General features: G+C 32.6%; 1 protein-coding gene and 1 long non-coding RNA gene across 2 annotated transcripts; both read right to left on the reverse strand.

Moving 5' to 3' along the window:
• Positions 1–4318: 4318 nt before the first annotated feature.
• LOC129881809 (uncharacterized) lies at positions 4319–6581 on the reverse strand. The gene is made up of 3 exons (XR_008765699.1): positions 6412–6581; positions 5476–5517; positions 4319–4638 (listed from the first exon to the last, which is right to left on the reverse strand). It is a non-coding gene; the product is annotated as an uncharacterized LOC129881809 (long non-coding RNA).
• Positions 6582–13325: 6744 nt separating this feature from the next.
• Positions 13326–15847, reverse strand: LOC129882997 (uncharacterized). The gene is made up of 8 exons (XM_055957531.1): positions 15720–15847; positions 15546–15611; positions 15336–15433; positions 15203–15240; positions 14983–15070; positions 14652–14861; positions 14482–14547; positions 13326–13678 (listed from the first exon to the last, which is right to left on the reverse strand). Exons 1-8 carry the CDS (start codon positions 15754–15756, stop codon positions 13508–13510), a joined length of 774 nt encoding a protein of 257 aa, XP_055813506.1. The 5' UTR covers positions 15757–15847; the 3' UTR covers positions 13326–13507.
• Positions 15848–16925: the final 1078 nt, after the last annotated feature.

Below are 16925 nucleotides of genomic sequence, written 5' to 3' on the forward strand. Positions count from 1 at the left end.
AGACAATGCCGCGTGCATAGCTCAATTGAAAGGTGGCTTCATAAAAGGAGACAGAACGAAACATATTTCACCAAAATTATTCTTCACACATGATCTTCAGAAGAATGGTGATATTGATGTACAACAAGTTCGCTCAAGTGATAATCTTGCAGATTTATTCACAAAGACATTACCTACATCAACTTTTGAGAAATTAAGATATAAAGTTGGAATGCGCCGTCTCCAAAATATCAAATGAAGCTTTCATCAGGGGGAGTAAAATACGCGTTGCACTCTTTTTTCCTTAACCAAGGTTTTGTCCCACTGGGTTTTCCTGGTAAGGTTTTTAATGAGGCAACATTCAAGGCGTATTACCATATGTGTGTATTTTTTTCCTTCACTAGGTTTTTTTTTTCCCACTGGGTTTTTCCTCGGAAGGTTTTTAACGAGACACAATAACTATATATTTTATTTCTTGTAAAGTGTTTTTTTATAGAGGCACATTACACGTGGACATCCAAGGGGGAGTGTTAAGTAAGTGGAATGTCCACTTATGTTTTTAAATGAAGTGGGGCTCACTGAAAGTGGGTATCCCACTAAATTACTCCTATATAAACATGCCATATTGGCATGAACGGATGTAGAGAAAAAACATTTTCTGCTTCGTTATATTTCTTCCTTGTTTTCCCTTTCTCTGTTTTCCTTCCGTTTCCTTATTCTCTCCATTAAAATTTGTTCAGATATAGAATATTTTATAACAGATATATGTATTTCACTCAAGATTTAGAATTTTGCTCATAATTGTCGTGTATGAATTATGTATATCTCGCTCGAGACTTAGAATTTTTCTCACAATTTAGTGTACAAAAATTGAATAAAATTGGTTCAAAATTGTCACGATCCTGACCCGTCATGAGTGACATCTACACTTACAGTAACCCTCCGATGGGAGAATCAATACTTAACTCAATTAAACCATACTATCAACCAAACACTCATTTAAATATATGGGAAAAAAGTTTAAATAAATAGTTTTAAAATGAGTTCCCATAAACTCAAGATATTTATCAAATCATGTAAAAATTACTCCCTAAAACTTGAAAGTCATTGTACTAAAACTCTAGCTAACAGTCTAGAATAAGGGGATGTAACCCTGAAAATAATAAATATAAAACTATAGTCTAAAGGATCTAATTCTGAAAGGAAAGGACTAAGAGCTAAGATGAATCCACGAAAATCTGAAAGAACTGGCTCAATTACATTTATGAATTTTATATAAACTTCATGTTACTGATATGAAAAAACACGCTTTGAATCTCGTTCATGTAACGAGCCGTTAGGTCGTTTTGAGCACTAAAACTATTTTGGCTCTTCCCATAAAATTTTAAATAAAAATTTGAGCTATCCATTTAACTATGGTTATTAAGTTGAAGGGTATCCTTTTAAATAATTAATGTATGTGGTGATTTATATTTTTTCTTTTAAAAAAACTATTGTCTTCCATTAATAATTATTTTTAAAAAAAATTCCAACAATATTAGAATTCCAACAAAGTCAAAAATGCACGACAAGGAATAAAAGAATAGAAGTTTCCTAAATGTCCAATATCCTCTCGAAGATAAGTATAGACATCATTATACCGATTCGCAAGACTCTACTAGACATTGCTCTTGCACTTGTGAGACCGATGAACCTAGTGCACTGATGAGTGTGAGGCAAGTTTTCAAAAGCTCAAAATTTTATTGACTATTTCCCTGATTTTGACTCTACCTGTGGAGGGAGAAAGTTTTATTGTATATTGTCATGCTTCTCGAATTGGTCTTGGTTGTGTATTGATGCAGGAGGTAAAGGTAATAGCTTATGCTTCGAGGCATTTGAGGGTTCACGAGAAGAACTACCCGACTCATGACTTAGAGTTGACAGCTATAGTATTCGCATTGAAGATTTGGAGACATTACCTTTATGGTGTGCATTATGAGGTGTTCACAGATCATCACAGTCTCTAGTAGATATTCAATCAGAGGGATCTTAATTTGAGGCAGCGAAGACGGTTGGAGTTGCTTAAAGACTACAACATGACTATTCTTTATCATCCGGGTAAGGCGAATGTGGTAGCAGATGCCTTGAGTCAAAAGACAGTGAGTATGGATAGTCTAGCCTTGTTACAGGTTGAAGAGCGTCCTTTGGCCATAGATGTCCAGTCCTTAGCCAATAGCTTTGTGAGACTTGATATTTCAGAACCTGGTAAAGTTTTGGCTTACATAGAGTCGATGTCGTCTTTATTGGAGAAGATTCAGGCTCAACATTTTAATGATGGTGATTTGTGTAAGATTCAAGAGAAAGTGTTAAAAGGAGAAGTCAAGGAGGCAATTCTTGATGTTGAGGGAGTTTTGAGGATAAAAAGTCATATTTGTGTTCCTCGAACATGTGATTTGACTAGGCTGATCATGGACGAGGCTCATAGTTCGAGGTACTTTATTCATCTAGAGGCTACTAAGATGTATTCTGACTTGAATCAACATTATTGATGGTGTCGTATGAAGAGGTACATAGTAGATTTTGTATATCGATGTTTAAATTGTCAACAAGTGAAGTATGAACACCAAAAGCCTGTAGGTGTGACTCAAAGGATGCCCATACCTGAGTGGAAGTGAGAGCGTATTGCTATGGAATTTGTGGCAGGATTGTCGCGTACTTTAGGTAAGTTTGATGCTATATGGGTCATTATGGATCGATTGACCAAGTCTACTCACTTCCTACTAGTTCAAACTACCTATAGTTCAGAGAAGTTAGCCAAGATCTATATTTGGAAGATAGTTTGATTGCATGGGGTGCCTATTTCTATCATTTCATACCGTGGCACATAATTTACATTCATTCCTGGCGGTCTATGCTGAATGAGTTGGGTACTCAGGTGGATCTTAGTACAACATTTCATCCTCATACTGATGGTCAGTCTGAATAGACTATTCAGGTCCTTTGAGGACATGTTACGGGCATGTGTTATCGACTTTGGTAGTCATTGGGATCAATTTTTTCCTTTAGCGGAGTTTGCATATAACAATAGTTATCATCGAGCATTGAGATGGCACCATTTGAGGCTTTATATGGTAGGTGATGTCGATTTCTAATTGGTTAGCTTGATGTATTTGAGGTTAGGTCGTGGGGTACAGATCTATTGAGGGAGTCCTTGGATAAGGTCAAATTGATTCAAGATAGGCTTTTTATGGCTCAAAGTAGGCAAAAGACTTATGCAGATAGAAAGATTCGTGATTTAGAGTTCATGGTTGGAGAACGGGTTCTATTGAAGGTTTCACCCATGAAGGGTGTGATGAGATTTGGGAAGAAGGGCAAGTTGAGCCCGAGATATATTGGTCCTTTCGAGATTATTGAGCGTATTGGTGAGATTGCTTATCAATTATCTTTGCCACCTGGGTTGTTCGGTGTTCACCTTGTATTTCATATTTTGATGCGAAAGAAGTATCATCAGGATAGTGCTCATGTGATTTAATGGGACTCTATGTTACTTGATCAAAATTTGACCTTTGAGGAGGAGCCAGTAAAAATCTTAGATAGACAAATTCGAAAGTTAAGGTCAAAAAAGATTGCTTTCGTAAAGGTTCAATGGAAGCATCGTCCGATAGAGGAGGTTACATGGGAGATCGAGTCAGACATGAGGATTAGATATCCTCAGCTTTTTGAGAGTTCAAGTACTTCCTAATTCTTAACCGTTTGAGGACGAACGTTTGTTTAAGTGGTAGATGATGTAACGACCCGTTAGGTCGTTTTGAGCACTAAAACTATTTTGGCTCTTCCGTAAAATTTTAAATAAAAATTTGAGCTATCCATTTAACTATGGTTATTAAGTTGAAGGGTATCCTTTTAAATAATTAATTTATGTGGTGATTTAATTTTTTAAAAAATAATTATTAATGGAAGATAATAATTTTTTTAAAAAAATAAATTAAAAGTGAGTCATACCCACTACTCCTTAAGTTCATATAACTAGGTTAGATTAAATAGAAATAGTTATTTTATAATCTGCAAAGTAAAAAAAGCAAGAAAGGACGAAAAACTTACTTGCAGCATCGACACAGGAGCAGTGCATCCAGGTGAGAGTTTTAAAATCTCAATCCATTGAGGGTATAATAAATTAGTAGGTATATGTTCTTAGAGGATAGGTGTCACGACCTAACCCCGTGACTAGTGTCCAAATTGGACCCTCATATACACACTTATTATCTATAGTCAATTGGCAATTAAACATGATATAAGATTTATATGGGTAGCACATCGTCTCAAACAGTTACTTATATATATACCAAAATCACCTATTTTTTTTGGGAGTCTTAATAGTCAAAAATAAGATAACATAATATATAAGCCGACAAGGCTTCCATTCTGAATGTCAACGTCCAAAAACATAAGTCATACTAGTACACCGGACAACATCTATATACAACCCACTCATATGTCTACAGACCTCTAAGAGGATTAACAATAGCATATGACGGGACAGGGCTCCGTCGTACCCCTAAATACACAAATATATACATTATAAGGATTAGTACCCAAAGTTCGGGCTCTGAGACAATGGAGCACTTCAAACCCGTTGAGTAGAATCCTAAGCTGACGGCTCTCCAAAATGAGTATTTGTACCTGCGGGCACGAAACGCAGCCCCCCGAAGAAGGGGGTCAGTACGAAATATGTATCGAGTATATAAAGCATAAAATATCATAATGGAGATCACATCTGAAATAAAGATTCAGGAGTCAAGTATCATAATCAATAAATCACTGTACCTGTGTCTTATAAAATGAAGACATGCATATCATCATCATATATCGTACCTGGCCCGTTATGGAACTTGGTGTCACAATTATATCAATATATCGTCATATGTATATATATACCATACCCGGCCCTCTAGCAAGGGACTCGGTGAATAGAGTAGTGTACACTGATACCGTACCCGGCCCATTATGGGACTCGGTGCCATAATCATATCGTCATATCATCATAATATCATATTATCATATCACGTACCCGGCCCTCTAGTAAGGGACTCGGTGAATAATGTAGTGGAATCCATACATGATAACATACCCGGCCTATCGTAGGACTCGGTGAATAATACCATAACAATATGCACGAATAAGATATCATTAGCAACCTTGTGAAATTTAATCATTATCGGAGACTTAATAGAATAAGCAAAACAGTCCATCATTTGAAAACCAAGACAATAGTAATTATGAATCACACTAATTATGGATTATACTAAAATATGAATTATACCACAACATGAGTTATACCAACTAGGATGGCTGGAATCATACACATGAGTCAAGATATAACAATATAAATTTTGAAAATCAAGAACGGTAGCCATCCGAGTATATCTACGAATAAGAGCTTCTTTGGAATTTAAGCATACGTCATTCGTTCGTTTCATATGGATCATGCCAAAAGAAGAAAATGTTAACTTTACATACCTTTAGCGTTTATACGTATATGTTGTCCAATATTGTCTCAACCTATATTAAAACGTTAAGCACTATGGTTAAGCTATGGACAAGAATAAAACGTAGTCTATCGTTAGTAGGTTATTTCTAAAAAAATTGGACAACACCTCCCCTACACCGCTCACTTTTCCCACTTTCAAACCAGCCATATAATCATCAATCAACATCAACAATCCAAAATATTGACACAAAATAAGATTTATTATTGACAATAAGCCTAGAATATTTCCACCCGACTCATGTTACCAAAGCAGTAAATTCAGAAAGTCAGGTACCTCACGTTGTATCTAAATTTTGAAAATGAAAACGGCAAAACTGGAATTTATTACCTTCATAAAACATTTAGATATCTGTCTTAAGTTTCCAATGCAAAAGAAATCAACTCAAAAATCATTTTCTACAAAGAGATATCATCAAAATACGAACAGCTATACATGAAGGATTTTTCATTCCAGAATCTGGACAGAATTTGTCTTATGATTCATCCTCAGTTTTCGACATCATAACAGCAGATATAGACTAAGACATAAACATAAGAGTTGTAGGTACGTGTATTAGCTTTCCAAAACATATTTAATATCTAAAATCGAAGGTCTACACAATGAGATATTCCAGAATTACTACCAGCTACTCAATTCCAAAAACGGGTTTGAACATTCACAATCTTCATACACCTTTTTCCTCCAAATTCAAGAACAACAACTCATCAACAACATCAAAACAATATCAACCATTATTATACATCATCACTAAGATAATTCCATCCATTTAATCTACCTAAAACAACCCTTTAACCAATAAATCTCAACAATTCACCAAACTAGTTTATAACACTATTTTCTCTGTTCTAATCCGTTAAAACTCTAACTAAACTTGTTAACAATGAAAAGGAGACTTTAATATTACCTTAAATTTGCAGCACCACATAAAATCTTCTCCTTATTGGCTGATTTCTAGCTCAAATTGAAGCCAACGCGACGTACAACAATTTTCTCTTCATGAGCTTCGGATTTTGGGACTCGAATTTTGGTCGGATTTGGTTTTTCTCTCAAGAACTTCTCCTCTCTCTCTCTAGAAATTTTCTGGATATTTTCTTAGTCTAAACTATGAAGGAAGACATAGAAATTGGATTAATTTCGTGGGTATTGGGCCTGACCCGAATTAGAATTGGGTTGGGCCGAATTCACTATTTAGTTTGGCCTGTCAGACTTAAAACGTCTATATCTTATTACTCCGATATCACATTTCGTCCCACGACCTATGGTTGGAAAGATATTTCAATTATCTATAACTTTCATGTTGAGAGTTTTCCCAAATTCTCAAATTATAAAGAGGTTATGGCCTCCCGAAGTCAGCTTACCCGAAACGTGACTTTAAGAAAAACATATTTGATGGCTTCTATTTTGATTTGGCTTAAGGGTCCTTCTTGAGATGTATTTTACTACACATAAATTATTCATATAACTTGGCATCTACAACAAATCATGTCCTTTTTAAATTCAAAATTAAAAGTCCTTGAATTTATAATCGTTAGCTTATGAATAATCCAAAATGCAAAAATACAGAATGTAACAATAGGGATATTCTATTTGGATGTGAAAAGAATTGGAATCCTTAAATGGATGTTGCTGCATGCATGGTTGTTGCTAGGGTTGTACAGGGCAAACCAACAAACCAAACCAAATCGGAAAAAACTCGACTAGTGGTTTGGTTTGACTTGGTTTGGTGTTTGGAAAAAAAACCCGACCATTATAGGTTTGGTTTGATTTTAACTAAAAAAAGTCAAAACGAACCCAAACCGATCCGATTATAGATATACTACTTTTAAATTATGTTATACATAAAAATATTTATTAAAATGTAATTTATAAATATTTTTTAAAATTTTTTCATAATTTTTATTTTCTTTCTTACATTTAGATTTGGACTTGAGAAACCTATCTTAATAATATACAAAAAAAAAATCATCTTATAAAGTTATATTATAAAGTTAAAACTTCAAAGAGTGTTCTGTCTCCATCTTATATGTTGATATTTTGTACTTAGAACTCTTTTTAAGAAGCACTGTCCTGTGTTTTTTATTAGATACTATGAAAAATCCGAAAAACCAAAAAAAACCCGAGAAAAATTGATATCGAAAAACCCGACTTTTATTGATTTGGTTTGGTTTATAAATTTAATAACCCGACACAAATAATTTAGTTTAATTTGTAAAAACTCTGAACCAACCCGTCCATGTACACCCTTAGTTGTTGCTAATTGGTGGGTCAATTGATGACTAATGATTAGTATTTGGGGAGTTGGGTTTAGGGAAAGAAAAGATTCTATGTGGAATTTTTCTTGTTGCTGCAACGTGTAAATTTTATATAGGAATGGAGAGTATTGCTTATTGTTAGCAAGGTATGGTCGAAAGAATGGAAAAAAAACTAAAAATATAGTGCATCATTATGTTGAACAGAAGGAAGGAAGAAACAAAAATTGAATTGGAAGTTACTATGCACGTGGTTTTCAATTTGTGTTCATTTTTGTTTTAAATGGGCAATTATATGTGATAATTATTATGAGTGGGTAATTATTAGAATTGATATAAAGATATAGGGTGTAGAATTTTGAGGTTATTAGATTGTGGTTTTTTTGTGAGAGGTTTGTAATTTAGCTTCTTTTTTTTTATTATTATTACATTATGATTTAAGTTTGGTATATTAAGATAGGTAATTAAATGTTAGGTGTACTTTATTATATGAATATCATCACATCTATGGTATTGAAGGAATTTAGAGTTAACCCTATGCTTGAAATTTAGGTAATTAATTATAGATTTAGGGTGAGATTTTGGGTCTAAGCTAGACATATAGTAATATGGGTGTCTACAAATTCGTTTACTTATGAATAATGCATTTTTAATAGATTGGAACGTTCTGAGACCTTGCGAAAAGGGAAGGTAAAATCTTGGGAATTTGTGACACGTGTCTGCATTCGAGGTATGTTAAGACTTTTAAACTTCGTTGAAGGATTTTTTTTCTAATTAAAGATTAAAAATTAAAATAGATAACGGGTAAGGATGAAAGATGGGGGTCTCGTATCAATGGTGTGACGGGCATTAATACGAGTACCGGTGTTTATAAAGGAAAAGTTTATTACTATAGAATGAAGGATTGTAATTTGAGAATGCCAAAGCATATGGGCATTAGCTTATGTGTTATTGATTGATTTATTTTGTGTGATTGTGTTTCTTATTTGAACCCTCATAATTGCGATAGTTGAGGTGATTTTATGTCATACTGATATTTAATTTATTGAGATGCATCATCATCCCCTATGTTGTTGAAATTATATTGTGCATATGCATTGACATGAGATTGGGTATGAGTAAAGGTCTGACAAAAGGGAAATCGTTTGTGAGAAAGCATTTTATGGTTATAAGTTGGGCACGTGGAGATCATTCGTGTTGGGATGGTTTGATTTTATGATAGTACATTGAGATCGTCCGCACAGACACGTGGAGATCATCCATGTCGGTATATGGACCTCGTGAGTCCCCCATGGGTCACAAACTCTCAAAGTATATTTCGAGAAGTATTGTATATATACGGTTGTGAAGTTACTTGGTATTTGAGGCATATCATTTCATGGTGTTGCATTGCATCTCATTATCTTCTTCACTTTTACTTGATTATGTGTTAAATATTTTGTGACATTTGATTACCCCTATTTTGGTGAGACTTGATTGGTAAGTATAATGTAGAATTATAAAATTTGAGGAAGAATTTTATATATACTCCTGTCACTACTTCTTCATTGTTGGTCAATGAGACGTACTAGGTACGCGTGGTTTTGTACTCATACTACATTTGTTGCACTCTTTTGTGGTGCAGATTTGATTCCGAATACGAGCGCATCTCGTGGAGCTTTTTGAGTCCGAACTTGAATTATCTTGGAGTTGTGGTGAGCTGCTTGGCTATTCCGTGATCCACACCTCTCTCTATCTTTCATTTATTCTGTTATTTTAGTATTCAGACAGAATCTTTATTATGTCTAAACTGGTCATTTTAGTTTCATATTTGAATCCTATTTTAGAAGCTCTTGTACTTATGACACCAAATCTTGGTGGTATTTTAGCTTTCCGCATTTCATACTTATGACAGATTTAGTGTGTTGGATATTCCACTTGTCACATGTCTCCTCACCTTATTTATTTTACTGAATTGATGAGAATGTTTGGGTTGGCTTACCTATCGATTGGGAACATAGGTGCCATTACGATTGATAAATTTGGCCCGTGACAGTTCAGGGTTTCAAGCCTCGCTCATGATCTCATGTGTAAAATCTGTATAAATTTTGTATTATATATATGAGATGAAGATGGCAAAGTGATTGAGATATTGCCCAAAAAATGAGCCCCAATATTATAATTTTCCTCAAATTGAGCTTAAGATCATGGCAAAATCTAGTACAGAGAAAAAGCTCAAATCTGATATAAAATGTAATATATTTGTTATGTTCGTTAAATAAGAAAAATATTTTTAGGTTTAATAATATAGAGTCTATTAAGTTATGATGGATACAAATTTTTCTTTTTTTATATGATATATTACATATAGTCATATAAAGAAAAATATAATTTTTTATGTAATAAAAATTAAAAGGAACAAATAAACAAATTAAAACTTAGTAAAAATTAGACAAGTTGAGTTATAATTCGTTTTTAACTCATTTCATTCATACTTTTAAATGAATCAATAATCCGTTCATTGATTATCTCAGTCCATTTTAATCAATCCAAATTCAACTCTAACCGCTCATTAACGCCACTAGGGGTGTACATGGATTGAGTTGGTTCAGATTTTTTACAAACCAAACCAAACCATTTATGTCGGGTTATTAAATCTATAAACCAAATCAAACCAATAAAGTCGGATTTTTTGATATTAATTTTTCTCGAGTTTTTTGGGTTTTTTCGGGTTTCTCGGGTTTTTTCATAGTATCTAATAAAAAACACAGAGCACTGCTTCTTAAAAAGAGTTCTAGTACAAAATATCAACGTATAAGATGGAGGCAGAACACTGTTTGAAGTTTTAACTTTATAATATAACTTTATAAGATGGCTTTTTTTGTATATTATTTAGATGAGCTTCTCAAGTCCAAATCTAAATGTAAGAAAGCAAATAAAAATTATGAATTTTTTTTAAAAAAAAAATTATAAATTATATTTTAATAAATATTTTTATGTATAACATAATTTAAAAGTAGTATATCTATAATCGGGTCGGTTTGAGTTCGGTTTGACTTTTTTTAGTTAAAACCAAATCAACCCTATAATGGTCGGGTTTTTTTTCCAAACACCAAACCAAGTCAAACCAAACCACTAGTTGGGTTTTTTAACGGTTTGGTTCGGTTTATCGATTTGGTGCGGTTTATCGGTTTACCCTGTATAGCCCTAAACGCCACCTTTAATTTTAGCTATTTCATGCTCAGCCATAACTTAGGCACATATAAAATATGTACAATTGGGATGCTTCACAAAGTATCTAATCCCTCAAGAAAATGTTTTTCTACACGATCAATATCAATATGTGATTAACCACACTTATTGAGTAAAATATATTTATTTAGGGATAAATTAAGGCACCCACTGACTCATCAGATCATAACGATATCAAAATGGCATAATGTGCTAACGTTGGTTAATTAAAATATAACATCAACGTCTTTGGTTATTAAGAGCAACACTACTTGTTGGTTTCACACCAATATATCAATCAAATAATTAAAAAATAAAACATATATACATGTCGCAAAGAATATGTTAAGAGTGTATATATATATAGATTTTTTTTTAAAATTTAGCGAGCTAATTAATTAATTATATTTAACTAAAACAAACTTAAATGAAATATTGAGGATTTATATACCCCGACCAACTTGCTTGAAATTAAGGCATATACGTACTCTCTATAATTTGAAGTAGACTTTAGCCGTCTTCTTATAATGATGTCCAATAAAGAGTTATATGCGGAAGGAACAAAATCGAATCATTTGTTGTATGCTATTGCATACACGATATATATATATATATATATATTCTTTGCTAAATATCATTCAGTTTTAGCCATGGTGTGTTAATGTGTTACAATAAAATATTTTGTTCAACTTGTGTGGCTAAATATAAAAATCCGTCACTCGTCCTTTTTTAACAATAGTAGGTTGTATAAAACGATCTTGTTTGCTATAAGTTATGTAGATTAATGACAAATTTCATAGTTAATTGTTCTGTTCGTTTTATGCGTAACAAAGCACCTAATACCAATGATATTTCGAGGGACCTCAAAAAGTAAAATGTTTCTAAATACTATCAACATTAATGCATTAATTAATCATTCTTAATTGCGTAATTGGGACAAATATTATTAAAAACTCTTACTGACTCAGCAGATAACGATATCAAAAGATATACGATACTATATGCTTGCAATAATGAAGGTTAATTAAAATATAGTACATATACTTTAGCTTTGAAAGCAACACTACTTGTTGGTTTCACACCCATATAAATTCAAATAAAATAAATATACAAATTCTAAAGTATATGTAAAGGCTAATCTTTAATGTATTTGATTCTTACGCGGTGAACATATTCAGAATATATCCCAACGACTCTGAGTTATGACTAAAACGAAGAAAGTATTTTACATTTATTCGTAAGTGTACTTATCAACTTATCAAAACGTTATTGCTATCTTTCCCCTCCTACTAATTGTGTGAAAAATTCAACCTGATTTCACTAATATGGTATGGGTACCTATTTCAGCTATGGTACCTAATTGCGATATCTCTTAATGGTTATATTCGAAAGGAACATGCTTCAATTATGGATCTTTTATAAAACGATCAATAAAGACGGAGCAAATGCAAAACAAATCCAATACTTCAAGAATAAATTTAGGGAAAACTATATAAAATGAATCATTTAAACAGACTATTTACAACCCCATATTTTATCGTAAAATAATTCCTTCTAGTACCCATTCAGGCCAAATTAATTATCCTTGTACCTTTTTAATTATTTTTAAATTCGCGTGCTAACGTCACCGTCCATTCTACATGAGTATCACAGAGGATTAAGTTTAGTCTTATATGATATCGATATGGTATCAACATAACGGAGTATCACAAAGAATATATTTACTAATTAGTTTAATAAATAAAATTGTGATTTTAATATTTTTCTCTTAATTATTTTATTTTTATTTCTTAAAAAAAGAGCTCAACTCTATATGATACCGATAAGTTATCAATATATTGTTATGGTATCATTGAGGATTTAAAAGTGTCTCATTAAGGATTTTCAATATTATGATAATATACGAATATACTGTGATAGTATCATTCATGTAATATCGAATGACTTAGAAAAACCTTTATGATACCATCGGAGTATATACTCTGATGGTATCATTCAACATTTGTATTAAACGATCCTTAATGATTATATGAAACGATCTTTAATGATACCATGCCAGTATATGATAATTTCATGGAGATGTAGCTGAAGGATTGAAGTAAACATCAATGATACAGTATATACATTCTGTGGTGGTATCATAAAGGATTGGATTGAGGCAGCCTCAATGATACCATATCAGTATATTGATACTTCGATGATATTTCGATCGCGAATCTCATGCTTTGGGATATAAATTGTATTGGGATATTTATTTATAATTATTTTGCTTTTATGGGCATGAACTTAGTTTTCCCATAAATTTAAACTATTTTCCAAATTTAAAATTCGTTGAGCTTATCTCGAATCGACACGAAAGTTCTCGTAAAAACCACCTCCATGTGGCTCTTCTTTTGTTAATTTATTCATATGATTATATACATATATACAAATACATTCACATACATTAAAGATTATTATTACGAATATGGACACACTTGTACATATGTACTGTGGTCCAAAGACTAGAAGACTCTGGCTTTTTTTGTCTTTGGACATAAATTAAGCACCCACAGCTGTGGTTGCGTGAAAGTCCATTTCACTTCTTGTACGTGTTATTTTTTGATCTTTTTCTTCTTCTTCCTTGAACCATATTGCTGGTACTACTTGAACCAGATTAGTCACCATCTCTAATGCATAGTCAGCTTCTTTCGTCTTGGTTGATCTTCCAACCTTCAATATGCCGAAATAAACACATTAATCAGAGTTCATATAACGAGAGTCTATTATACGTAGTTTTATTCTGTATTTCTGCAAGAGATTACTTGATCGATCATGAACAAACAATGTTTTGAATTTTTCGTTTGTTGAAAATCTACTTTCTATGATCAAATGAGAGCTTAAACTTTTCACCCTTAAAAGGTGATAAATATTTTGATTGATAAAGATAAGATAATGACAAGCACGAGCTTCAATTACCCACGTTTTAGAGATTTGATTACTGAATGAATAGCACGACACTAAGGTCCACATGGTACAATTTAAGATAACCACAAGTTAAAATATCTTCTTGTACGGCCTTATTCTTGTTATATGTTTCTGTCACTTAATTTGGTAGGGATTTCGGAAAATACCTTCTAGACCTCTCTAAAATAATAGTAAAATTTGTGTACGTTCTATCATTCTCATACCCTTCAGTGGTATTATGTTGTTGTTTATGTCACTTAATTAGTACCAATGCACTTGTTGAATTTTAGCAAATTCAATCACACAAGATTCGAGTTGGACGGGCCAAGATCGTTCTTAAAAACAGAAAAATAACATTCTGTTTTGGGTCCAAACGAAATCATACTTCATAGATTTGAGAAATTTCGTACGCCGCTAAATATGTTCCCATATCTTTTAGGGGTAGGAGTGGAGTTTTGATCAATCTGTTTTTCTCCTACATTAGCTTCTCAGTCTCATTATTAACAAGATCATCCTATTTCAACAGAAAATGGTAAACACATAAATTTCCAAACTAAATAAGAACTTACCAAAACTGTTCGAAGCCCCACAGCTTTCCCAGCGGCTATGTTCTTAACATTATCATCAAGGAAGAGCTAAACTCACAGAAAAAAACAAGAAAAGAAAATCAAACTCTGAATCACAAAATTAGCAAAAAATAAAGAGGTAATTAGCTTGAAAAGCAGAGTATAGATCATACCGTGCGACAAGGATCGACCTGAGCAGCTTCGATGGCGATATTCATTGCCTCCATTGAAGGTTTCAATATCACTGGAATCTCTTCTGGCCTTGTTGCCTCAGAGAGGTTAAAATTCATCGTCTCGAAACAAATGATCTGTTCAAAACAATCCTTAATTCCAAGACGATCCAGTGCCTTAATCGCATGAATTCGATCCGAATTCGTGAAAATCTGCACATTTACTTTCAAAAATCAATCAACAAAGCCTAATTTAGTATATCAATAGCGATCAGCAGATCGCAATTTGAACTCCGATGCCATTTTTGCACTCAGCTATGTAAAAAAAACTTACGATTTTCCTTTGATTAATACTACGCAAAATGCTTCGTAACTTAGCATCCGGTTTAATCAAATCATACGGTAATCTTCCGTGCACATAGCTGTTGAGGAGGAGGGAAACAAAAGGGAACATTTTCAGAACAATAATTCATTTTTTAAATTTCTCCAAAATTAAGTTGAGGAATTAGGGAATCAAACTATGAAAATTCAATTTTTTTCAGAAAATATTTCACCTGTGATAATCATCGGCATCAATATCATAGCCTATAGCCTGCAAGCAAATGAATTAAAGAAAACAATTAACTAAACTAGAACTGATTAATTGAAAACGAAAGTATTAAGTAAGGCTAAAAATAGGATAATTACTCGTAAACCAGCGAGAGAGCTGCCGTAAGTTTTGAAAAGCTCAACACGCAAAGGGGATGCTTTCGACACTGGAAAACCGCATTTCTCCACCAGAAAATCTGTTTTCAGCCAAATACAACAGTTTCAGGTAACCGATCACAGCTCATGATGTTGAATTACGTTTAATTAATCACAAAATTTAACCAAAGAAAGAAAAAACAGAATTCAAACCGTCAATGTTCTTCTTCAAGGATTGCCCAATTCCAGTCTTAGATGAGTACAGAGTATCATCCAAATCTAAACAAAAATTATTTCAAAATATTAAAAAAAAAAACTTAAATATTCTACATTAAAATATTTAAGTCTCGAAATACGAAAAGTAACTAATTGAAGAAACAAACTTACCGAAAATAATAGAGTCAAAAGGGGAGCAAGAATCCATAAGTAGAGAAGGACAAATTGAACAAATTATAAATGCAAATATGGAAATGTTAGCTGAAAATATTTTTTTATGAGACGATTAGTAGACAAGAGGAGGCTTTTAAACAGGGAGGGAAAGCCGGTATTTATAGGAGTTAAGAAGGGCCGTAGAAGAAGATAAGGACAAGAATGGGAATATAAAATATTTTTGATGACTCATCAGATGACAACGTGTGTAATTTGACAACTGATGTAACGATGGAAGTGGGACCCACACGTTGTCCAATTAAAAGCGATATGTAAACATTAAGGTAAGGACAATAATGCCCCTGCTTCCATTATTAACACGTTGCTTATGATTATTTTAATACTCTCTGCATTTCGGGAGAATACCTTTTTGTTTTTTGGCCTCTTTTTTTTTCGAAATTCACCTAGCAACCCAATTAATTCAGATTTTTGAGTCGCTTAGGATTCATTCCAAGTGTTCTTTATCAAAAACATTTTATTCAGGACTCAAAATTCAAATTTGTAATTAAAGGAGGAGTAACTACATTCATGCACCTTAATGGTAATTTTTACAATAATAATAATATATTTAGTGAAATCTATAAGTGAGGTTTGGGAGAGTATAATGTACGTAGAACTTATCACTAGCTCATGGAGATAAAAAGTTATTTTCGAAAAATCATCAGCTCAAATGCTTAATGATAGTTTTTAATCCATTAAAAAAGATATTTGTAAAAGTTAAAAATAATAAATTTAAGAGAAACATTTAAGGTGAACCAGATGTTATCAAATATTTAAAACTACGAATTTCAGATCATATAAATTAAATAATGAATTATTTTTTTAAAAAAAAAGTAGATCAATTATTGAATGTCATGTGTGTGTTCCTTATAAAATGAGGGCCAAAGGGGAATGAAAAAACAATAAGAAGAGATTTTGGTGTGGGGGAAAGTATGAAAAATATTTTCGGATTTTGTTAACTTAAATGAGTAAAAAAAAATTCATTAAAAAGGTTTTCCACTTAAACAAGAAAAATAGTTTTTCCTCTTACAGACATAAGTCAATTTTTTTAGTTGGTATTTCTTTTATATTTTTTACTCCCAGCAGTTTCACATAAAAAAAGACGTGGGAAGTATTTTACTGCGTCCTTTAATAGTTTATTGCCTAACCGTTCTACGCGTTTTG

The sequence above is a fragment of the Solanum dulcamara genome, chromosome 3 (assembly GCF_947179165.1).
Source record: "Solanum dulcamara chromosome 3, daSolDulc1.2, whole genome shotgun sequence".
NCBI classification, from domain to species: domain Eukaryota; kingdom Viridiplantae; phylum Streptophyta; class Magnoliopsida; order Solanales; family Solanaceae; genus Solanum; species Solanum dulcamara.

Bases quoted from the DNA above. Each gene is read 5' to 3' on its own strand.
- LOC129882997 (XM_055957531.1), bottom strand. From the start codon at position 15,756: ATGGATTCTTGCTCCCCTTTTGACTCTATTATTTTCG. The intron at 15,612-15,719 runs GTAAGTTTGTTT...ATTTTTGTTTAG, and splicing joins TTTTGACTCTATTATTTTCG to ATTTGGATGATACTCTGTAC. The intron at 13,679-14,481 runs GTAAGTTCTTAT...GGCATATTGAAG, and splicing joins TGGGGCTTCGAACAGTTTTG to GTTGGAAGATCAACCAAGAC.